Here is a 25,655-nt window from a genome sequence, read left to right as displayed (position 1 = left end):
AAATAACACATTGATTTCAGTCAGACATTTGTCACTGCTCATCGTTGACTGATTTGTGGGTCTACAAGGTCCTATGATATCCAGTGACTTGCAGGCTGTGAAAATAAAAAGGAGTAAGTTGCCTCAAGGGACCATGGGTCTGGACTGGGTTCTTTTCGCTCTTGATCAGTGAGGCACTGGGAGGAGGGGTGAGAAAACAAGGATAGTCTTGCATCAGAAAAGTTTCTTTCCTTTCTCTTCACTCCTCCTTTCCCTTTGCTCCTCCTCTTGGTATACGCAAGAGACATTTTGAGGTTGGCATACATTGAGATTAATGGTAGATATTTCCATGAGATTGTGAGTGTTTTTTGGTTCAAATACAGTTTCAATGGTTCTTTGTTCTGTAAATACAATCCAACTTGCAGAACTAATATATATTCCAGATATTTTGGCAAACTGCACAGCACAGTCTGTAGGTAACTTGACAGTAACACGATTTATGTTATTTTGGATTTTTACCTCAGCTCATTGGATTTGAAATGAGGTTTAACTCAAAATATATAGGTGGCCCATACAGGAAACACAGCCTTTTTCAAAATCACTCCGGCGCACCAAAACAGGGGGCCAAATGGCTGCTTAATTAATTTATTTATTTATCTATCTATTTATTTATTTATTTGTCCCTGTTGTCCATTTCTGCTTTGTTTATATTTTAAGTGTGTAAGATTTTTTAATAGGCTGTATGTGTTATTTGGATCACGAATCAGTTGCTATTGTCTCTAAACATAAAGCTCAATTACATGCCTATAACTATGAAGCAGGTCATATTCATTTGAAAGATGGGATTAAGATTAATCTGTATCAGTGTGATGGAACAAGGAAAATGTGCTAAAATGAACTCACCACATCTGTGTGACATATGGCTGCCACTAGCGTCAAAACATCTCACCATATTTTTCAGCAGGCCAATAGCCTGAAACATCTTATTAACATAACTGTGGTGTATTTCAAGGATAAAACGTGCAATGTCCTTTATTACTAGCCAAGTTAGAAACCCACTTGGGCATTGCTGAGTACTCACATAGACAAGATGAAGGCTAAAGGCAAAGGAAACCAACAGGAACTGGAAAATGTTGCATTATAGACCTGGTACAGCATCACCACAGAAGATAACCAGCATCTAATGATACTTGTGAGTTGCAAGCAGGTAGTCATTTACAAATAAGTACTCAAAATGACATTTGTAATAATTACATTTGTTTATTTAATTCATTATATTAACCTGAAATGAGTGGAATATGTGTACTGACAACTGGGATTATTACTACCTTTAAATTAAAACTAGTCACCGCCATCATAATAATAAAGGTTGAAATCAGATTTTTTTTTTCCACTGCACTTCTGTGTATACCCACTTCCGTGTGTCAGTTTTCAGCTTTTGAACACTGTGACACAATGAGCATTTAGAATTGGATCTAGTGCCTGTGGTTGGTAGGTGGCTTTATGTAACAGAGAGAGAAGTTTGGTTTTGGGGTTTTCAGTTTCAGGTCTGTAGGTGTGAAATGGATGAAGAATAATACTCAATGAGCTTGGCATGGGTTGAAATGGGTACCTAACTTGAGGTACTCAAGAGTAACAATGAACAGGAGGACTAGGAAGGGATAGTGTGCTCTCTAATTAGTGCCACCACTGTAACCTGTTTGTTCAGGCCCCCTAGTGGTGTAGATACCAGCATTTACAGTATGACTATTGTGCAAAAATAGCTTTCGTATAAAGAAAATAATGACGATATCAATAAACGCTGTTTGTCGTCTTTTAATTTATAAGTCTTAAGTTATAAGTTAAATTAATAAGTTATCTATCTGCATATGAAATTTGCACTTTCACAGTTTCATTACTGAGGAACACTCAATAATTGTACAGGATGTTGCCTCGGGACATATTTACAACCTGCTGGAACTTCCAATGTAATATGGCCAAGTATGTGGGAAATGCCAAATCAAATATTTTTACCATCAAAAAAATTATGTAGAACGGGTAGAAACAACAGTAATATTGTAGTTTATTTAGTAAAATGAAATATTTTTTAAACTATAAAGTATGTTGGTACATGTCTGTCCTTTCATTTTATAGGGTTGTCATTGGTGTGCAGTGCTTAAATTTTGGGACAGTAAGACTTAAATTTAATTGGTGAAAAAAAAAAAAATCCCTCTGAACAAAGGGTTAATGGACAGTCTGTTGGCTTAATTTAAGTGTATGATAACCTCTGGGAAAATTATTACAAGGAGGCATTCCCTGCATTGGGAGAATATACTAGTGGTGTATTCCTGTTCCTGACACATCTACTCACATTGTTGAAGTATAAGGACTCTGGTGAAATGACTCAAGTCATTCAAAGGCCTTGGAAGTGGTCCATTTCTTTTGTTTTGCTGTGCTAGAGGTGTCCACAAATAAACCCACAAGTAAACTATCTATACAAGCAAATCTGAGGAACTTTAAAACCTTCTCTGTGTTGTTTGATTGTCATCATACTAACACAACTTCAAAATGTGTTACATTTTGCATCTATTCACACTGACAGCTTATTGTCCTGTCTATTTATTGTCTAGTTTTGTGTGTTGATTGTCCTGCACTTGTCAGACCCCGTTGTGTATTGCACTTTATGTAGTCTTGCAAACTATGTGTTGCATGATGGTTCTGGAAAAACACCATTTCATTCCTATGTATACATTACAAGCTATATAGATGAATGACAGTAAAAACCCACTTGACGTGACAGTTTCTGCTGAAAGGATATACCCTACCATAGGATTCCATAGCATGTTTGAAGAATTCACACGTTTTCACCATAACATACCATATATCTGTCAACAAAAATTATTCCTCATTAACCTCATATAAATTATTACTGAATATCTGGAAAGTGAATAGGACATTGATGAGATCAGATAGCATATGACTGTGCTCAAAAAGCTATCTCCCAGTAACAAATGTAGTCTTACATTCTTATTAAATATGGTACACAAGCGTAATTTGGTAAACACTGTTGCTCCCGCCCACCTGTTCTATGACTGCAACTACTGAAGGTAATAGATAACAATTTTTAGTTATTGCATTTAGACCCCGATAGTTAGTGCATACTCTCTAAAAACACTGGGTTAAAACAAACTAAATTGGTTATTTTTAATCCAATAGCTGGGTGAAAATAGGCCAGAACACATTTTGGTTTAAACTAACCTATCAAATTGAATTGTTAATTTTAACCCAAAAAATGGGTTGGTTTTCAACCCAAAGGATGGTTTCATTTTTATAAAAATGTGAAGCTAATTTTATTTCATAAATGCGTTAATATTTTCAGGGTTATTCTTGACCTTTGAAAATGTCACATATACTATATTATAAACAAATATGTCAACATGGTATTTCCTTTGTTATACACAAGAAGGTGTTCAGAAATGTATTGCTAGAGCTGATAAAGTGGTGTTTATATACAGACTTTGAAGTGTAATGATTCAAATAAGTCATATATTTAAGAGAAAAATATCAGATTTTGAACAAAAGAGACATCTAAAATAACTGGGTAAAAAACTTACGATGGCTCAGTTAATTTGATTCCAGGAGCTGGGCTGAGGGGTGTGGGAGGGGTACATTGTTTCAACTGTCAGTAAAAATTACCCAGCCACTAACCTAATGGTTGGGCTATGCAAAACTACCCCAAAAAACTACCCAAGATTGATAAAATGGCCCAATTAAATGACCCAAAAGGCTCAACCCAACCTTTGGGTAGAAAAAAATAACCCAGCATTTTTTAGAGTGTAGTTAAGTCTGTCTGTGCTTTGTTTTCATCGCAGAATTTTCATGATTTGGTAAGGGAAATCCTCTTCCCCCAGAGAAAATTCCATGTTTAACTCCAGTGCAGAGGTAGCTGAGTTGCTGTTTATGCTTATTAAATACCTTGTAGAGGTCCTGACATTTAAGGGAAATGAGTGCATCTGTACTGATTTTATGCCTTTGTGTGTGACAGGGTAACAGGATACATTGCTTGATACCAAGATTAATTTCCAAGAGCTTACTGTATCATGTGTCACTAAGTAGGGATTTCCTAAAATAGTTTGATACAGTCATGGGCATCACAAGCAAAGACCTGTGTGTGATACCCACAGAGGGTTTTTTTTTTAGTGTAATAGATTTTCAGTTTGTGATTGTTATGGTGGACATGTGCATCCTGTCAATGAATCTCTAAGTGATGGAGTTGCATGAAATCAGTATAGAATCTTATCTAGTTTTGTCTAGTAATCAGCAAAGTACTAGAGTGCTCTAGTTTCCAGTGATGAACAAGTTCTACCCATTCGTGCTGGGGAGCTGAGGGCATGAGGTGCATTAAGGGCCCAAACATAGACATTTGTCTCTGTTTTGTCACTTATGTGGATCTGTCTGAGACACGTTTTTACCTTTGTTTAATATATTCATCTGCACACAGTAATTAAATTACCTGAGGAAATCGACAATAGGGTAGTTTGAGGGAGAGGGCTTGTCCTTGGCAAACAAGGGCTAAGGGCAGTTCATACACTAACTGCAACAAACCCCTTTGTGGGTGGGGGACTGGGGATTGGGGGGATTGGGGTAAATGTCATACACTCATGCAGCTAGATAAACTGACTAAGGAATTGGATTTCTGATATTAAAGTCTCACTGTTTTGTGTCTGCAGAGTAGTCGTACAGTTTCTGGTGTTCCTGATAATAATTACATAAAAATTTTGGAAATTATTCTGAGCATTGCTTTAGTAAAGGTGTACTATCATCAAGTTCAACCATCATATTACTCTTTTGTAAACACCAACCATGGTGTTAGGTGGCTTTTATTTTATCCAAAATTTATGGAAAGTTAATTTATTACTAAAGATTTACTCAAAAATTGTTTTTAAACAAGTCTAAAATTTCTGAATTAAGTTGCTCTTTTTTCTGCTCTATGTGCTCATACCTTGGCAAGCATTCTAATGTCTATGCGTCATGAAGCATATTTTTATAGTTGATCCTGTTACTGACCTTGCAGTAGGAATTCCCATGATATATTTAACTTCATTTAACACATGCTACTAGATTTATAACCCATCTGGTATATGCTTTATTTGCAGTTTGACTCTTTGCTGTATAATATTCTAGGCATTCTAGGTATAATATTCTTGACCATTTAGGAACATATGAAGAGATTATTTTCCCTTAGTTGAGATGTTGAGAATTGAGATGTTGAGACAGGTAACTCTGTTTTGCTGTGGAGGCATTTTGCTCGCATGGTTTTTCCACTTGTCCCCATAGAGGAAAGAGTCAATGACAGATCACTTTATTCTAAATGTTTCTAATGTGATGTGAATGGTTTCTTTCAGGAAAAGAATTTCTCATTCTCAGGGCACAAAGGCTCAGTGAGTGGTTTGATTAATATAAAAATGATGTAAACTATATGCTATGGCCTTCACATTCACCAGTTTTCAACCCAGTTGAATTTCTATGGGAGATTTTGGGCCATATGTTAAATGCTAGATATTAGATAGTGCTCTTCACCAGCATCACCAAAACACCAACTGAGGGATGCCTTTGTAAGAATAGTGTTAATCTCTTTAGTATAGTTCCAGAGACTTCTATGGCAAGGCATGTTCATCTGTTCTGAGCATATTGGGTGACTTTCCTTTAATTTGTCACCCATTTGTACATTCACATATGTGTGTGCATATGGAAAGACAAGCATTTAAAGGATCATGTGTGGACAGAAAGGCACAAAAGCAAACTTATCAAATGTACTAGACATCAGTCTATAAGGCAGAGATCAGAAAAGTGTGTGGGAGTTACAGCTGGCAGGCTTGTCTGGACACCCTCCAAAATTCTGGCTTCTGAGCCACGTAGCCAATTCGAGTACGAAAAAAAAAACAGTAGACTGAGTCTGAGTATGAGTTTCATATTAAACAGCAATGTGCTGTATTGAGTTTTCCCACAGCTTTTCACAACATCTTACCACCACAGAGAGAGAACAAATATTACTTTATTCAGCAAAGGGACAGTGTGTGTTTTTAACACCTTCACAAAAATAAAATAAATAAAAAACCTAATTGTAATAGGCCTTACATGTAACTGCTGGATCAACCTGGGAATAATGCATACACATTAGCAAATATAACAAAAAAGTGATTGGACATTAAGGTCAGCAGTGTATGGAAATTCTTTGGTATGAAAAATAGGCTGTAACTCATGCTCAGATCCTCTCCTGAAACATGAGCTCTGATGAACCAATCAAACTTTGGAGAGTGGGAAAAAAGCCACATGGAGCTCGTGTTTTTTCTTTGATTGCCTCCAGCTTGAGAACTCATCCAGTTCTTTGCACTTAACTTGGTAGAGACCCAATAAAAATAAAAAATTAAATTAATGTCATGAATCAGCTATGTAACATTTTCCAAATGGTCTTTTAATTATGTTTAATGTGTTTTTGTTGATGTTAAAAATAACTTGATAAAAGACAGAAAAAAAGCTAAATGTTTCCTGTATTGTTTTTTGTCTTTCAGATAAACACTAAAGAATTTTTTTCAAACCAGCTTTACTAAGACTTATTTAACTTTGTTTAACAATAATAAACAAAAAGATATACGAAGATGGAACTTCAGAAACTAGCAAATGGACACCATCAAGAATTTCAGCCTCTGGAAGATGGGTATGTGTCCTCTTTGTTTGCCTAAAAAAAAGCTAATAACTTGTTGGAAAACTTGAATGCAAAATATAGACATCAATATTCAGTAGAACCAGGGCAGTGTACAATTGGTCACCTAATAAGCTACACTAGCAAAGTAGTAGCTGTCTGTATCTGTATCTGTTTAGTGCTCCAAATATTTGCATCTGTACCTGTATTTAGATTTTTTTTTTTAAAATCCCATACAGTTATTATTTTTGTTTGTACCAGCCTACAGCATTTTCTGACGAATTTAGTTGCTTCTATTTCCCAAAATATAAACAATCTAGTGGCCTTACCAGGCCCGCTGCAATTCTGACCAGGCAATTACTAAGGTTGAATGAATCAACTTTAAATGCATCACTGTAAAAGCATTGTCAATACATTTCCCCCCCAAAAGGGGTTTATTAGAAAAGCAGCAAAACGTGTGCATTTCAACATAATGATCAACTGATGCCAATGGTTTTTCTTCTTTTTCATTTTTGGAAATATGCAGTTTCTCCCCAGAGCAAGAAAATTTTTTACCACATAAGAGCAACGGGAGAAAAACCCCTCAGTTTACAGATGTAAGTGCAAAAAAGAAAAAAAGAAAAAAAAATATTTGATTTATATATATATATATATATATATATATATATATATATATATATATATATAAAGCTGTACTCTGTATAATAATATGCATTTATACAATATAACACAATATAACAATATAACAATGTAACCCATACATACTCAGTATCCGGTGTCTTGTCTGTATGCTGCAATTCCCTGCATGTTTTTGACATTTTGAGCATATTATCTTTGTGTCTCTTGCAGTTTGAAGGGAAGACCTCATTTGGGATGTCTGTGTTTAACCTCAGCAATGCTATAATGGGCAGTGGAATCCTGGGACTGTCATATGCCATGTCCAACACTGGCATAATTCTGTTTCTGTGAGTATGTCACACTGCATCACCAGTGTACTCTTGCTTCAGCACAGTATCACAACATGCTGCAAAATACTCTCACATTGCTTTGAGTTTCACATGGTTTACTGAAGTCAGACACAGAACACACACTAATTGTGCTCTTAAACCAGCTATGGGAGGCTGCAGTTGTATATTTCCCATGTTCCTGCATGCATAAGACAGGACGTAAAGTGTTCAAAGATTTTACTTTTAAGCTATAGGTTTTCAGTAGCACCATGTAGTGTGTAGTGCACTCTTAATCCATGATGAAGATTACCGGACACAAATTTACTCCTAACAGTGAGAATGTACAGTCTTCTCTTTAGGTATTTGCTGTTAAATAAACAGATCACTGTGAAATAGGTTTGTGTGCTGAACTGGTGAGCAGTGATAATGAAGAAACACCAGGTTCTCAAATCAAATTGCAGCATTAAATATAGCTGCACATTTGGCAAGGTCTGTAGGTCTGCCTGTTGGAAAAAGTGCAGTCATCACACACACACACACACACACACACACACACACACGCACACACACACACACACACACACACACACACACACACACGTCATGTGCAACAATTTGGGCCTACTGGAGGCAAATCCAAATACACACACTGCAGTACATTGCACCAATTTGTATTTTGTCACCAATGTTTATTGTTTTTTTTTTTTGTTTTTTTTTACAGGTTCCTGTTGATATGCATTGCTATTCTTTCATCTTATTCTATCCATCTTCTTCTGAAGAGTGCTGGAGTTGTGGGTAAGTCAAGGCAATAATATAATAAAACAGCACCGCACTGAAATTTTGCCATGCCTCAGGTTTTGCACAGAGTTTGCTGACTATTTCGGTATGTGTGCAGGTATTCGTGCATATGAGCAGCTTGGAAAGAGAGCATTCGGTCACCTGGGAAAAATACTGGCAGCTGTTGTCATAACAATGCACAACATAGGAGGTGAGTTAGAGAACAAGAGTGGTTATGGATTCAGATGCTAAGTGATTTATATTACTTTTTGTTATAGGTAGACTGCAAAACTTTCTGTTTTTAAAGCATTGGTAATTTATAGTAACTAAGACTCTGAGAAGAGCCAGTGCTCTGAAAGCCATGGATTAAGTCATAAAATGTTTCATAGATGCCCAGTTCATTTAAAAAAAAAAAAAAAACAACAAAAAAAAACACACACAGCCAAAATAGTGACTGAGGAAATATTTTTTCAGCCACATGATATCAACATAAACTTGACAGCCCCTGCAAGATAAATCTAATTTATGGTTACTTTGCTAGATCTGGTTACTTACTTGCGTACAGGCACTACTTACTGGAGGCAAAAAATATTCATATCAGAACAGTGGCCTTCAGTATTTTTTATACTTGAGGCATTTCAGAAAAGACAAACACCACTTCTCAAGTGGAATGCCAGTGTGCTTAGTCATGTTGCATAACCTGTATCAGCTCCTGTCCTGTCAGAGCAGTGTCAAGATTTCTGACATTCATCTCTTAAAAGTAATATGTCACTGATGGCCTAGACAAGGTAATGACAAGCTTTTGTAGCAATCTAAATCCATTTGCACAATGGTACAGATGTACACTATGAAACGTTGTGGTACATTGTCACAGGCTGCATCTGAATATCCCTACTACCTTACTATTCAGTACGCTAAAAGCAGTATTCCAAAGGAGTAGTATGTCTGAATTCTCAATATTCATAAAACAATAGGTGAGAAATACCTGGATGACCTACTGCTTCCACCGAGATTCTGCAGTATGGACGCACCGGACACTGCACTATCCCATAAGGCAGGAGGACTGACTCGGAAGAGGTGTCAGAATCAAAGTTGCGGAAAGCAATGCGTCGGCTCTTTTTAAGTTGCAGGTCACATGACACTGCCAACATGGCGGATGTAGTATGTCCAGATTATATTTATACTACACACTTATACTCATCGGTACATAGTGTATCAACGGCCAAGCAGTAGGTACTGAATCCAATGCTGTAGGTACTGTCACAGTACATGATTTTGAATGCAGCTGCTATGTCTATGTCAAAAATGTTGCCACACAGGGTAGGACAGTGGCTTACAGTGCCCAGGTGGGGATGTTATACAACATGACAAAGAATTTTTACATTTACATTTATTCATTTAGCAGACGCTTACAAATAAGGAAATAAAAGCAAAGCGATATATATCAAGCGGAGAACAATACAAGTAGCACTACCATACAAGATTTTTAATTGAGTTCATTATTTTAAAAAATATTAGGCACAGGTAAATGTATACAGTTCTATTTTGGTTATTTATTAGGCCATATGACTTTTTCTTCTTGAACGCTATACTGACAGAATACATTTTATTAAAATTGTCATTAGACTTAAGTAAAATCATTAAAGTATTTCTATTATTTATAGGCCTATTTGTTTTTGAGTTATTGAGGTTTCAAATAAATCCAGTCAATTCAAGTAAGCAGTCAAACAGCCTAATAATTATAAGGATTAAATACTAAATATAGTACTATAGACCCCATAATACTCAAGATCCCACTTTGAGAACAATGGATCTATCTAAATCCCAGTGATCCAGACATGTATTATAAATAATAACCAAATCTACTTACTCTTATAAATAGGTGGATTATATCACAGTGAATTTTCTTACAATTACATTTTGTTACATCTCTCTGTATTTGCCTGTTTTTATTTCAGCAATGTCTAGCTATCTCTTCATTGTGAAATATGAGTTACCTTTGGTCATTCAAACCTTTTTGGGTCTTCATCATGGCAGTGGGTAAGATGCAAAATCAACTTATCATGACTTGTAATGAAAATGTTTGCATAATCAATTAATGTAGCTGAGGAAATGATGCTGGTGCCATATGATCTTAATATTTATTGAATGAATTGAGTTCTACGTATATAGGATTGTTTTCACTACATCATTGGTAACAAGTGTCATAGTCTGACATTGATCACACTGTGTTTAAAATAAATACACAATGAATTAAATCATTTTGCATTTCTGTTTATATAGACTAAAAACAGGTGATTTATGGTAGCACAAGTAGACATATGTTACTATGCTAATGGCCCTGAAAACAAAATGGGTTGATTAGTTAGTTAGTTTCACAATGTTTAACCTTAAATGGCAAAAGGATATAAACCAACTTTAGGTTATGGTGTAAGTTTCTGTTTTAACTCTAAAGGGTCATCAAATTCATTTAAATATAGGCTACATAAATAAGCCACCACTCAATTTACTAGTACTTTTGCTCATTAGCACACCAAAGTAACATTACCATGAACAATTGGACTCATCTGTAAGCAGTGTTAGCCTATTAACCCCTCAACTCCCAACTTATTATTGATTTATTCATATTAAAGTACATTATTTTGTAAATACAGTGAAGCTAATAGCATAGGTATGTAGCTGGGAAATGCAGCAGCTCCTGGGAGTTTAAGGGATTACATAAGATATTAAATTTTAGAATATTGTATAGTTTGACACATTGTATTATGAACTTTCAACACTTTCTAAATGACCTATTTGATTTTTATCCAGACAGTGGTACCTGAATGGCAACTATTTGATCATTATTGTGTCTGTCTGTATTATTCTTCCACTGGCTATGATGAGACAGCTTGGTAAGTATATTACTAACCTAGTATATAAGGTTATTAACTTATATACTTATATTTTTTTGCATAGTCTTCTCTCACCCTTTACCCCCCCATCCACTCACCAACATAAATAGATCATAAGCTCTCTAGTTTTATTTAAACTAATTTTTATTTAAAGCAGTGTAACAAAGCTAGCACAAAATGTAATTCAGTACTTCAGTGCTTCTACCTGGTAAGCTCTCAAATCTCACCATCTGTCACTGCACACAACCTTGGGGTAGTCCTAGACAACAAACTTTCCTTCCCACCTCACAGCACTTAACAGACTTGCTCATGCAAACTCCAGAAAATGCCTTTCTTGAAACAAGCAAGACACACTTAAGTCTAGTTAAAGTGTACTAAAATCAAGCAAAAAATTCCAATGGGGTAAGCAAAACTGTCTCAGTATGAATTCTTGAAAATAGCATAAATATCTAGTCACTAAAAATGCTATTGGATCTCAAAAAAAGATAAAAATGGCAAAATTTAAGCAAGTTGTGCTTATTACAAGCAATGAAAATGTTATTCAAGATAGACTTACTTACTTAATCTAAGATTGTTACGAAGCGTAGATGGAGACAAGCGCGGGCGAGCGGAGGGATGACGTGAGGAAGAATCCAGAACGAGAATCGAATCGGGACAGGATAGGTAAGCTGTGAATCAGGGACGTAGGCAAAAGCGTAGTGAGAGACGAGCGTGAAGTCGAGCACCAGGGAAAACACTTCTAATGAAATCGGCTTGGTAAACAAACAGAGACGAGGCTGCTGAGCAGTTACTTTGCAAGCGGCTAATGCTAGGGAGGCCCTTATATAACCTTAGGTGTTTGCAGGTGTTCGTAATTAGACCTCCGGCTAACTCGAGCGTGGGTATGACTGGGAAGTGTAGTCCTCCTCTGCCACGTTCCTGGGCGGCCCTACACTTTGTGAGCTGCCACGCCGATTTCGCCGTGTTGTAACAGAGCCCCCCCCCAAAGGGCTCACTCCGGGAGCCGAAGTTCTCCGAGGCCTCCCCCCCTCCAGGGGGCTGGTTTGTCTGGATGAGCCGCGTGGAAGTCCTTACGCAGGCCTGCGTCCAGAATGTCTCGGGCTGAAACCCAGCACTGTTCCTCTGGTCCATACCGCTCCCAGTCTACCAGATACTGAAGTCCCCCTCTCCTCCGTCTGGAGTCTAAAATGTTGCGGACACGGTAGGCTGGGCGGCCTTCTATCTCCAACGGTTCCGGTGGGGAATCCTCCGGCACCGCTGTGGCCAAGGGGCCTGAGATCACAGGTTTGAGAAGTGAGACGTGGAAAGACGGGGCGATGTGACTGTGTCTCAGAAGGTCCAGACGATACGTGACTTCATTAATTTGCCTCAGAATTGGGAAGGGCCCGATATACTTCGGTTGAAGTTTTGTGCCCGTGATGGGTCTCAGATCTCTTGTGGAGAGCCACACCCTGTCCCCGGGTCGCTAATTAGGGTGAGCCCTCCGGCGCCGGTCGGCCTTTCGTTTAGCGATGGGGGACGTCTGCACCAGCTGTTGATGGGCACGCTCCCTGACCTGTTCACTTCGGCGGAACCACTCATCCACTGCTGGCGAGTCCGTGTGAGACGCGTTCCAGGGGAATAATGGCGGTTGGTAACCCAAGACACACTGGAACGGGGTGAGCTGGGTGGCAGAATGCCATAGCGAGTTCTGGGCGTATTCCGCCCATGGAAGGTACTGACTCCAGTACCCTGGGTTGGCCGAGCAGTAAGTCCGAAGGAACTGTATGACTTCCTGGTTGGCCCGTTCTGCCTGTCCGTTAGCCTGGGGGTGGTAACCGGACGTGAGATTAATGGCGACCCCCATCTTCCTCGTAAAGCTGGCCCAAACCCGCGATGTGAACTGTGGCCCCCTATCAGTCACAATCTCCTCGGGGATGCCAAAGTATCAAAAGACGTGTTGAAACAGGAGTTCCGCCGTGGTGAAGGCAGACGGGATGGCTGGTACTGTAATTAAGCGCAGGGACTTCGAGAACCGATATACGACCCCCAGTATCGCGGAGTTCCCCTGCGACTTCGGCAAGTCGGTTATGAAATCGAGGGCCAGATGGGACCACGGACGTTCAGGTATGGGTAAGGGTACCAACTTCCCAGCCGGGAGCGCACGTGGGCCCTTGGACTGAGCGCAAGAGGAACACGAGGATACGATGCGCTGAACCTCTCTGGGCATGTTGGGCCTCCAGTACTTCTTGGCCAGCAGTTGGTAAGTGCGGCGGGCCCCCGGGTAGCCCGTGGCCAAAGTCGTGTGGGCCCAGGTGATGAGTTCGAGACGGTCCCGCTTAGGCATGAACTGTTTGTCGGGAGGACAGGCTGCTGGGATTCTTGCGCTGGGGATACAGGCTAAGTTCTGTGCTAGGGGCCACTCCAGGGCGCCCACTATGCAGGAGGGAGGCATAATGTAACTCTCTTGCTCCGTCGGCCACTCTGGGGCATAAATGCGAGACAGGGCCTCAGCCTTTGTATTCTTTGAACCAGGTCGGTAAGACAGGGTGAACTGGAACCTGGAGAAGAATAAGGACCAGCGGGATTGGCGAGGAGTGAGCCGTTTGGTGGTTCATAGATATTCCAAATTCTTATGGTCCGTGAAGATAACAAATGGGTGTACTGCCCCCTCCAACCAGTGTCTCCACTCTTCTAGGGCCAGCTTGAAGTTCACGGTTCCCCACATCATAGTTGCGCTCTGCTGGCGACAACTTCCAGGAAAAAAAGGCCACGGGGTGTAACTTGGGACTCTTGCCAAACCTTTGCGATAGAATTGCTCCCACTCCCACCTCTGACGCGTCGACCTCCACGATAAAAGGCCTGGAGGGATCCGGGTGTCTGAGAATGGGAGCCGTGGTGAAAGCCCGCTTAAGTCTCTTCAGAGACTCCTAGGCAACTGGGGTCCACAGCAGTCGCCTGGGCTTACCTCTCAGGAGCAACGTCAGGGGTTGCACTACTTTACTGAAGTGTCTAATGAATCTTCGGTAAAAATTTGCAAAGCCAAGGAAACGCTGCAACTTCCTGACGATTCGCGGAGTGGGCCACTCCACGACCGCCTGAATCTTACGCTGGTCCATAGCGACTCCCCTTGGGCTAATGATATACCCCAGGAAAGAGATTGTGTGCTGGTGGAATTTGCACTTCTCGGCCTTTATGTACAGCTGGTACTGTAGGAAGCGTTGCAGTACGTGCCGGACATGCTGGACAGGTTCCTCCAGGGAGGTCGAATAAAGCAGGATGTCGTCAATGTAGGCAATGATGTACCTTCCTAGCATGTCCCTCAGAGCGTCGTTGATCAGGTTCTGGAACATGGAGGGGGCGTTAGCGAGCCCATACAGCATGACCAGGTACTCATAATGTCCAGAGGTGGTGCTGAAGGCCGTTTTCCACTCGTCCCCCTCCCTAATACGAATTAAGTTATAAGCGCTGCGGAGGTCCAGCTTAGTGAAGAAGGTGGCGGACTGTAACTGTTCCAAGGCTGAGGGGACGAGAGGCAGTGGATATCAGTACTTAACGGTTACTTGGTTGAGGGCCCAATAATCAATGCATGGTCGGAGGCCCCCTCCTTCCTTCTCCACAAAGAAGAACCCGGCAGACGCAGGGGATGTGGACGGTCGGATGTACCCCTGCCAGAGAGCCTCCTGAATGTACTCCTTCATGGCCTGCTGCTCCGCTTGGGAGAGCGGGTAAACGTGACCCCGAGGTAGGCTGGCCCAGGGGAGGAGGTCAATGGCACAGTCGTAGGGTCTATGAGGTGGAAGACAACTGGCCCTCTCCTTGCTGAACACCTCATGTAGGTCGCGGTACTCGGTGGGGATTTTAACTGGGGCAAGCGACAGGGGACTCTCCACCGTCGTGGTGGCCAAAGGGACCGTGGGGCCCCTCAAACAATTCTGCAAGCAATACGGGGACCATTGTGTGAGTTGCTTGTCAGTCCAGGAAATTTGGGGGTTGTGCAGTTCCGGCCAGGGGAGTATGAGTATAACGGGGTGTCTGATGGAGACCGGGATGTAAAGGACCAGAGTTTCGTGGTGAAGGGCACTAACTTGAAGGCTGACAGGGTGTATGCTGTGAGATATTACGCCTCCCCCTATAGGCGACCCATCAATGGATTGGAGCTCACGCGGACGGAGGAAGGGATGTATGGAAAGGCTGAGCTCCTGTGCCGTCTTCTCATCTATGAAGTTCTCCGCTGCTCCGGAGTCGATGAGTGCTGAAAGAACAAAAGAACGGCCTGAATTTTCTATCACGACAGGTACAGAAAATACGTGAGACGTACAAGACTGGTTGGGACTCACCCAGGCATGACAAGGTGGGTTGTCAGTGCACCTCCCGTTCCCTCGGCGCCCCCTGTGCGGGCATTGGCTGATGGCATGGGTGTCCTCACCGCAGTAGAAGCACCGGAACTCATTGCATCTTCTCTCCCTCTCCTCCTTGCGGGTCCGTGCCCTTCCGAGCTGCATGGGTTCGCTTGCTGCGCCCGGCTCAGCTGGCAGTAAACCGTGTGGTCTGGGACGGTTGGTATGGCACAGACGATCCAGCCTTATGGTCAGATCCACGAGGTCATCAAACATTAGCTGTTCACCCCGACAGGTCAACTCTTGCAGTAACTCTGGATCGAGGCCACAGCGAAACGCGGTCTTAAGGGATGGTTCGTTCCAGCCACTTCGGGCAGCGATAGTGCGAAACTCTAGCGCGTACTCTCTTGCAGTACGAGAGCCCTGTTTGAGTTCCATGAGCTCATCACCAGTCTCCCAGCCATCAGGAGAATGGTCAAAGGCGCGCTGGAACCGGGCAAGGAAGTCATCTAACGAGGGTCTGACACCACCTCCTCGCTCCCACTCAGCCGTGGCCCACGCCAAGGCTGTTCCAGAGAGTAATTCCATAAAATGGGTTAACTTACGGACCTCAGGCATCTCTGGGTGACTCTTGAAGAACAGCGCACATTGTAACATGAAGCCCTTGCATTGCTCCGGCTCCCCAGCGTATCTCTCTGGTGTGGACAGAGGCGGGTTGTGCGCCGGCAGCGCAGGAGTGTGAACAGCCGGCGCTGGAATGTGCGCAGCTGGTGTCGGCTGAACATGCACTGGGGCGGTTGGCGGTGGTGACGCGAGAGCAGGGGGCGTGGCGTTGGTGGATGCGGAAACGCTCAGTCACGAGACTTCGGCACGCAACGCGGATATCTCATCCTGATACACCGCTAGCATGCGGTTTTGTTCCAGGATGACACGTTCCCAATCCGAGGTGCCCGCTGCCTCCGTAGTATGGCAAAGTAATCTGTTACGAAGCGTAGACGGAGACAAGCGCGGGCGAGCGGAGGGATGGCGTGAGGAAGAATCCAGAACGAGAATCGAATCGGGACAGGACAGGTAAGCTGTGAATCTGGGACGTAGGCAAAAGCGTAGTGAGAGACGAGCGTGAAGTCGAGCACCAGGGAAAGCCTGGTGGGAGGCCCTTATATAACCTTAGGTGTTTGCAGGTGTTCGTAATTAGAACTCGAGCACGGGTATGACTGGGAAGTGTAGTCCTCCTCCGCCACGTCCCTGGGCGGCACTACACTTTGTGAGCTGCCGCGCCGATTTCGCCATCTCGTAACAAAGATTAATAATTATAATAAAATAAAGAGCTTACAATAAGACACAGTTTCTTCAAACAATAATAAATAAATAATAAACTAGTATAAATAATAAATAATGAAATAATAATAAAAAATAATTGACTTTGTCTTAAATTAAGGCACCAGAAGCATTGGTATTTTTAGCATTACTAAAACAGGGGAAATGCTGCAACATAGTGTCAGGGATTGTAGAAGGTGACAGATGCAAGCACAGATTTTTCTGAATAAAGTGCAAAACAAACAAACAACCAAAACTGTGAAAACAAGAACCATAAACATAACAATGAGCACATGGCAAAAACATGAAGACTGTGAGAGTGGCTGTAGGACACACGATAACACATGAACACAAAAACAACAAAAGCTTGACAATTAGGTGCTGAAAAACTAGAACTTCTATAGGGGTGATTGTTAGGGGTAACACAGAACAGGTGTGAGTGGTCAGTGGGGCATGCAACATGGTCATGTGACATGCTGGGTCTGATTGATAATGTAGTTCAGTGTGGATTTCAGCATAACCATGACACATAGCTGCTTCAATGAAAAATTTAGGTTTGCAAGTGGTCTTATTCTTAAAATAAGGAAGACCATCTTTTATTATGCAAACCATTGTTGTAGCTTGTTACTGGTTAAATCTTGCTCAATATTAGCTGGAATATATTATTAAGACAAAGTTAGATATATTTTCTCAAAATGAGATTGCTTTTTTAATGCAAAACATGCTCAACAAGATTATTTTTTTTTCACACAAAAAAAACTAATTTCCCAGAAACAAGGCATTTTTTTACTTTTTTGAAATTCCCTTTTTGCAGTGCAAGTTTCTTCATAACAAAATCAGGAGGACTTAGCAATTTCTATAAAAACAAAGGCCACTTGTTCAATCTCTTGCCATTTCAAGGACTACTGCCACACCCCACTCTGTACCATGCTCCCTCTGAGCCTCTAGCACTGCTCGATTGGCCCCCCCAACTCTTGGGGTACAAGGAACACATGTATTAATGCTCTCCTGGCACCCAGTTGGTGGAATGAACTTGTGCATGTCTTCAGACGAAGACGTAATACATACCTCTTCACCAAACACTTACATTTGCACTTTGTTAATTAAAAAAAAAATGCTTTTCATGTTTTTTTTTCATATTGTAATAACCTCCCCAACAGGGTTTTTAGACTGATGGTACTCTTAGTCCCTGACTACAAAGCACTTCTGTAAGTCACTCTGAATAAATGACATAAATGTAAAATGTCATAGATCAAATTAATATTATTGGCATGGTACAGCATAAAATATTTGTAACATTTTACCACTAATGTAATGTTATACATTATTCTGTTATTCAAATGCTTTCAATTTGAAATAGCTGCCATTTCACTGTCTTGCATTGCTCTAGGTTGTTAGACAAACAAAATGCCTTTGCTGTACAAGCAAAACAAATGCAAATGCAACTACATGAGACTCGAGAGAGAACTCGCTTGAAGTAAGGTTACACCAAGAAAAATAGACGCTAACCTCTTCCCCTCATCTCTGTCATGAATGTTGTATTTCCTGTTTATGTTGGATTGTATTTCTGATTTTCTGGTTATTGTCAAATACCTCACGCTGTGTGACAAAGTTCTATTTCCACTCACTTTACGTGCTACATATTACAAACCTTAAGAGTCTGCAACTGAAATTCTGCACCACACTGCTCTCAACGTATGGTTTCCAGTTGTTTAGTAACCTGTGTTTTACACCCTGAATTACATTCAAAATTACGTTCAGATGGTGCAACTGGCTGCAGAACAATAAACTGTATGCTTGGTAATTATGGTAGACCATGCAGGGTAAAATTTTTAACTTCAGGAAGCCTGGAATGTAATGGCGAGAATTATTTTTACTTGCCTGTAGATTTCACATGAAAGAGTTTTGTGAATCCTGAAATATGACTGCATAAACATGAGATCAGTTTGGTTTTGCACAGATGAAAATGCCATTCATATGAAGGAAGGCAAATAAGAATATATGTAGCATCCTTTATGTGGAAGAAAATGTATGTTCATGTATATTACTACTCGTATCAAAATATAACTAAATATAACTATCTGAATAAGAACTAAGAAAATAAGAACTTCCAAATTTATTTAATATGTCAACATAGTGTATGTAAAACATAGAATAGAATAATTGTTTTAGATTTCCTTATACAGTGAGGGAAAAAAGTATTTGATCCCCTGCTGATTTTGTACGTTTGCCCACTGACAAAGAAATGATCAGTCTATAATTTTAATGGTAGTTGTATTTGAACAGTGAGAGACAGAATAACAACAAAAAAATCCAGAAAAACGCATGTCAAAAATTTTATAAATTAATTTGCATTTTAATGAGGGAAAAAAGTATTTGACCATCTCTCAATCAGAAAGATTTCTGGCTCCCACGTGTCTTTTATACAGGTAACGAGCTGAGATTAGGAGCACACTCTTAAAGGAAGTGCTCCTAATATCAGTTTGTTACCTGTATAAAAGACACCTGTCCACAGAAGCAATCAATTAATCAGATTCCAAACTCTCCACCATGGCCAAGACCAAAGAGCTCTCCAAGGATGTCAGGGACAAGATTGTAGACTTACACAAGTCTGGAATGGGCTACAAGACCATGGCCAAGCAGCTTGGTGAGAAGGGGACAACAGTTGGTGCGATTATTCGCAAATGGAAGAAGCACAAAAGAACTGTCAATCTCCCTCGGCCTGGGGCTCCATGCAAGATCTCACCTCGTGGAGTTGCAGTGATCATGAGAACAGTGAGGAATCAGCCCAGAACTACACGGGAGGATCTTGTCAATGATCTCAAGGCAGCTGGGACCATAGTCACCAAGAAAACAATTGGTAACACACTACACCGTGAAGGACTGAAATCCTGCAGCGTCCGCAAGGTCTGCTGCTCAAGAAAGCACATATACATGCCCGTCTGAAGTTTGCCAATGAACATCTGAATGATTCAGAGGACAACTGGGTGAAAGTGTTGTGGTCAGATGAGACCAAAATGGAGCTCTTTGGCATCAACTCAACTCGCCGTGTTTGGAGGAGGAGGAATGCTGCCTATGACCCCTGGAACACCATCCCCACCGTCAAACATGGAGGTGGAAACATTATGCTTTGGGTTTTTTTTTCTGCTAAGGGGACAGGACAACTTCACCGCATCAAAGGGACGATGGACGGGGCCATGTACCGTCAAATCTTTGGTGAAAACCTCCTTCCCTCAGACAGGGCATTGAAAATGGGTCGTGGATGGATATTCCAGCATGACAATGACCCAAAACACACGGCCAAGGCAACAAAGGAGTGGCTCAAGAAGAAGCACATTAAGGTCCTGGAGTGGCCTAGCCAGTCTCCAGACCTAAATCCCATAGAAAATCTGTGGAGAGAGCTGAAGGTTTGAGTTGCCAAACGTCAGCCTCGAAACCTTAATGACTTGGAGAAGATCTGCAAAGAGGAGTGGGACAAAATCCCTCCTGAGATGTGTGCAAACCTGGTGGCCAACTACAAGAAACGTCTGACCTCTGTGATTGCCAACAAGGGTTTTTAAACCAAGTACTAAGTTATGTTTTGCAGAGGGGTCAAATACTTATTTCCCTCATTAAAATGCAAATCAATTTATAACATTTTTGACGTGCGTTTTTCTGGATTTTTTTGTTGTTATTCTGTCTCTCACTGTTCAAATAAATCTACCATTAAAATTATACACTGATCATTTCTTTGTCAGTGGGCAAACGTACAAAATCAGCAGGGGATCAAATACTTTTTTCCCCTCACTGTACATCAAACTGTATGTAAACATATATATTTTCCCCACACATATTTAAAAATATGTATTGCTATTATATCTTATTATATTGATAGCTTCTGAAAAAACATAGTTGAGAAATAAAAAGTAGAGAAATAAATAGAGTTCATTATAGTGCTGTGAAAAGTACCTAATCAAAATAGAGCAGAAAAGAGAATATCAGAGAAACAGAACTGGAGCATATCAGAGCGTAGGCCTACATGCAGAATATCACTTCAGCTATGAATTAGAAATATATAAGCACACATGGTGAAGTTTAATAAGGTTAAAGTGAAGTTGTGGCATGTGTGTCTGTAGGGTACCTGGGCTACACCAGTGGTTTCTCACTGACATGCATGGTTTTCTTCCTCATCTCAGTGAGTATTCAATGGGACAGAAACATCATGCTTCTTTCTCAGGATTGACTTATACATATACTATACCAACACTGCATTTCAACAGTATAATTGTTTAGAAATTGCTTTAAGTGATTAGCATTAATTTTAACTACTACAGGAATTCTGAATGTTCTGATTAGATAGAATTCACATTACTTTACTTTCACTGTTACTCAGTGTCTTCTGTTACAAACATCCTTCCCCTCTTTCTCTTTTTCTTCCTTGTTTGTGTCATTCTGATCTAGGTCATCTATAAGAAGTTCAACATTCCCTGTCCTCTGGAGGATTTCAGCAATCATACCACAGTCAACATCACAATAGAAGAAGAATGTGAGGCCAAATACTTCACTATCAACCAGCAGGTCAGTGAAACAGAGCTGTCTCCTCTTCATCTGTCAGAGGTGGATATAATCATGACAGATCTTTGACAGTCAAAGGATATCTACAGTATTTTCAGAAAAACTAATCTAGTATGGTAAAGCTTCCAGTCATCCAGGTCATGTCACTGGTGGCCTGACTATAGTGACAGGTGACAGTGTTTGCATCCTACTCTCATTACCTCATTTTTTTCTCTATATGTCTTGCAGACGGCCTATACAGTTCCCATTTTGGCTTTTGCATTTGTGTGCCACCCTGAAGTTCTGCCTATCTACACTGAATTGCGCAAGTATGTTTTGGAGAAAACATTGCAAATGAGCAAATGTGTAGAATTTCAAATATTTGCCATGTGTGCCATTGGAGCAAGTAGAAATTAGTTGAACATTAGTTGTGACAGTTTCATAAATGTTATTTGCATTTATTCTTAATTTTGGATATAAATATTTTTTCACCCATATTTTATTATCATTTATTAATAATTTATACATTTCCTCTGTTTCTTTAACAGCCCCACTAAGCGACGCATGCAGGCCATCGCCAATGTATCCATCTTAAGCATGTTCGTAATGTACCTGCTGACCGCAATCTTTGGATACCTCACCTTTTATGGTGAGCCTTCTATATCTGAACTCATCATACCTTATAGTTATTTTATCTCAACTTTCATGGTCCCATAAATATATTTCACTATATAACAACCTGGAAGAATTATGATACAAACAGTCGAAAACCTTGCTATCTTAATATGATTTACTCACACAGTCACTTTCATGCTTTGATCAATTTATTGGAAGTAGAAATAAATGCAAGTTTTCTCCATTTTCAGACTTTACCCCTAACATTACTTGAGGTTGAGACATGCAGAAGGGAGACATATTTCAGTTTAAGATAACCTGTAATTTTGTATGTATTTCTCCATGTGAAGAGATTTCTCAGGCTGCCACACATATTTCCAGTATGTTTTGGTCTAAAATGCCTACTTTTGTGAGATTTATTGGCTTGTTATAGGCTTATTTGTCATGTAAAGTAAACTCTTTTTCTCCATTTGATCTGAACAGGAAGTACAGAGACCGAGCTGCTGCACACCTACAGTAAAGTGAACCCTCTGGACATACTGATCCTGTGTGTGAGACTGGCTGTACTGGTGGCTGTCACACTGACTGTGCCTGTGGTGCTCTTCCCGGTAACAATATTCTATTTATATATATAAAAAAAAATCTTGTTATTTGGACACTGTTATTCACTTTTCTTGTAATAATATATCAACAACAGGTTTAAGATCACTGTGCAATGAAAGTACTCTGTTACAGCACAACCCAAAGTGTTGTATTCCTCTTATTACCAATGCAATTTGCCAACTATTGCATTAAAAAAAATATATACATTATTAATTAAAGAATTACACATCATACTTTTTATTTGTTTATTTAATGTTGTGGAAGGTCACTTGTGGAAAGAAGTTACTTTCTGTTATTACTTATGTTAAAGCAGCTACTGCACAAACAGTTGTTCCCTCCTTTTTTTGTCTATTTGGTCCAGCCTCCTTTTTTTGTTTCTTTCTTGAAGACAAAAATGCAGCTTGTCATGTTACCTAGAAACTTCAAAGTCCTCTGTCCTGAAGACTTTCCCATGTTGGAAAGACTTACCTCTGATGCTTATATTGCGCTGACACTGCAGATATACATCAAAAATAATCATCTATTCATAGAATACTTCACCGTATCAGCAATCACATGCTTTAACATTCATTTATGTGGAGCATCTACCATGTTATTATAGAAACCATAACAAGAAATTAATCAACACCTTCTGGCCCAGAATGGAGCTACAGTACAGTGCTGTGGTGTAAGGTTTAATAAAAGTACACTTTTTAATATCTGTGATACCTTTTAAGTAATTTCAGTTTCAGTGAGTAAGCCCAGTGATTAAATCAATCTAAACACATGAGCAGTGATGTTAATATAAGTATGATTTTCATTTAGATTCGGCGAGCTCTACTGCAGCTGATTTTCCCTGAGAAACCTTTTCATTGGGCTCGTCACATAGCCATTGCTGTGTGCCTCCTCTTTGCTGTGAATTTGCTTGTCATCTTTGTACCCAACATCCGAGACATCTTTGGCATCATCGGTATGTACAAATTTCCTCTTGTAGAGCAATAAAGTACATCTTTCTATCTACAACAGATGAAAGAACTAAAGTTTCAGGCTCTTTCAGAAAATTCCTGTTCCTTTAGCTTTGAAGAAATCTAAATCAATATGCTGCCTATGTGAAATGCAAATGTTTTGTTTCCTTATTGTCAGGTGCCACCTCTGCCCCAAGCTTGATCTTCATCCTCCCAGGCCTCTTCTATATCCGCATTGTTCCGATAGATCAAGAGCCATTGTACTCAAGACCAAAGATTCAGGTGAGTTGAGTGATTAATGAATAACAAACATTTCTGAATGGATTTCAGTGACAAGTCTTTGAGATCTGTCCACATATCTCCTTTTTCCCTTCAGGCTATTTGCTTCACAGCCCTGGGTTTCATCTTCATGTCGATGAGTTTAACCTTCATTGCCCTGGACTGGATTAGTGGAGAGAAACGCAGTGGTGGGGGACACTAATTCCCAACCACAAACACAAGGGGTCCAGTATGCCTGCTCAGCAGAACACCATCAAGCTGTCCTTTTCTCTCAAACCCAGTTTTGGAACCTGAGAGAAGAGCAAAAACAAACAAACAAACAAACAAAATCACTGATAGGCTGGGCCCGTCTCATCTATGGTCCCTTCCCTCACTGAGTGAGGGTAGGACCTGCTTCCCACCATATTTCAAATTAAATAGAGGAGTGTTTGTGGTGGAGGATCTTGGTCGAATGACGACATCACGCCCTTCCGAGGCAGTGACATTCAAGATCCTGAATGCAGTATTTTGTTTTGACAATCCACAGAGATAAATGCCAATTAGGTTTCTGCTTAAACATGCAAAATTCCAGAGAATACCAAAAAGTAGATGTATTGGTTTATTATCTCCCTTCAACATAAACAGGAAAAATCCATGTTTTGTTCTCCAATCCAAAACGTATAGAACTTTTGTTGATTCTGTTCAATCTTGGTTTTAGGGGAAATAGATTTATGCCTTGCACATATAACAGATTATTTCATTATGTTGATCTGCTATGCTGAAATTTAAGGAGAAAATGTCTCCTATCCAATTTTCTCTATCATAGCCCTGTTTTGGTAAAGGCTGTAGTTTTTCACAGAAGTCACACACAATAAAAACTAAATGCTGAAAACCTAAAAAATAATCCACATATGAACTATGTTAAAGCCACAATCAGGGATTTATAAAGATTACCAGCAAATGTAAAGCATAATAGCTATTTCATGAGTATCTTTTTTTCTAGAGTATTTAAAGTGCCATTGGCATTACCTCAAACAAAAAAAACAAACAAACCATCATGTGCCTTCAAAACTCAGGATGTACACCTTGTTCCCAGATTCTTTTTTTTATGCCTTATTCATTTTTGGACCTCAAGTTGTAGCTCTCAAGTCTCTGACTGTGGTTTTAAAGCAGAATGGACAAATTAGAAAGTATATTGATTAGTTTTAGACTTTTCAAAACAGCTTTTTGTTTATGCAGGATTACATTTAATCTGACTAACAAAGGTACAGCAGATTAGAACCACTGTAATGGAATTCGATGCTGAACTAGGGTTAGTGTCATGGCAAACTAGCCACTTAATTTCCCAGAATACACCATGAACTACAAACATGGCTGACGACTACAACCCCCAATGGTACACACAGACACATCACCCTCTTCTGAGGACTAATCACACACACCTGTTCCCAATCACACCACAGTACTGCTCATTCACAAGGTCTTTTGTGAAGTATAAAGCTCAGTTGAGCTTTTCTCTGTTGTTTATCAAGCCTTGATCTCATGCTGTTATTATGGTTTTGACTTTGTTTCTAGTTTCTCGGTTCGTGCTTTGCCTTGTCTGCTTCATGCCTGTTTGCTGTTCGCCTGACCATTTGCCTGCTCTGACAACGCCTGTGTTTCACGATTTGGACTTGTCAGCCTATCTCTCCTATAATAAAGCTCTTAACTGCAATTGCATCCGTCCCAACCCACTTTATGTGACATGGAGCAAAGGCTCCATGTGTATTTTTCCCCCACAATGAATG

At 40.3% G+C, this 25,655-nt stretch overlaps 1 protein-coding gene and 1 long non-coding RNA gene across 5 annotated transcripts in view; both read left to right on the top strand.

Annotated features, from left to right (window-relative positions):
- Window positions 1–25,655, top strand: part of slc38a5b (solute carrier family 38 member 5b) — a 29,241-nt gene that overhangs the window by 2,548 nt on the left and 1,038 nt on the right. For all 4 annotated transcript variants that reach the window (XM_017467873.3, XM_017467872.3, XM_017467871.3 and 1 more), the window contains 15 exons: window positions 6,531–6,676; window positions 7,188–7,257; window positions 7,511–7,626; window positions 8,330–8,403; window positions 8,504–8,596; window positions 10,344–10,425; window positions 11,197–11,279; window positions 21,031–21,089; window positions 21,356–21,472; window positions 21,698–21,777; window positions 21,997–22,097; window positions 22,547–22,671; window positions 23,471–23,615; window positions 23,789–23,892; window positions 23,987–25,655. The exon at window positions 23,987–25,655 is cut by the window's right edge and continues 1,038 nt beyond it. In XM_017467873.3, the coding sequence (XP_017323362.1) occupies window positions 6,618–6,676; window positions 7,188–7,257; window positions 7,511–7,626; window positions 8,330–8,403; window positions 8,504–8,596; window positions 10,344–10,425; window positions 11,197–11,279; window positions 21,031–21,089; window positions 21,356–21,472; window positions 21,698–21,777; window positions 21,997–22,097; window positions 22,547–22,671; window positions 23,471–23,615; window positions 23,789–23,892; window positions 23,987–24,091 (1,413 nt within the window). In that variant the 5' untranslated portion in view covers window positions 6,531–6,617 and the 3' untranslated portion in view covers window positions 24,092–25,655. The remainder of the gene's footprint in view (window positions 1–6,530; window positions 6,677–7,187; window positions 7,258–7,510; window positions 7,627–8,329; window positions 8,404–8,503; window positions 8,597–10,343; window positions 10,426–11,196; window positions 11,280–21,030; window positions 21,090–21,355; window positions 21,473–21,697; window positions 21,778–21,996; window positions 22,098–22,546; window positions 22,672–23,470; window positions 23,616–23,788; window positions 23,893–23,986) is intronic.
- LOC128632854 (uncharacterized) lies at window positions 11,286–19,760 on the top strand. The gene is made up of 2 exons (XR_008396464.1): window positions 11,286–18,123; window positions 18,306–19,760. It is a non-coding gene; the product is annotated as an uncharacterized LOC128632854 (long non-coding RNA).

Source organism: Ictalurus punctatus, chromosome 5 (genome assembly GCF_001660625.3).
Source record: "Ictalurus punctatus breed USDA103 chromosome 5, Coco_2.0, whole genome shotgun sequence".
Lineage (NCBI taxonomy): Eukaryota > Metazoa > Chordata > Actinopteri > Siluriformes > Ictaluridae > Ictalurus > Ictalurus punctatus.
The sequence above is the reverse complement of the archived record's forward strand: the minus strand, read 5'-3'. Positions and strand labels throughout refer to the sequence as shown.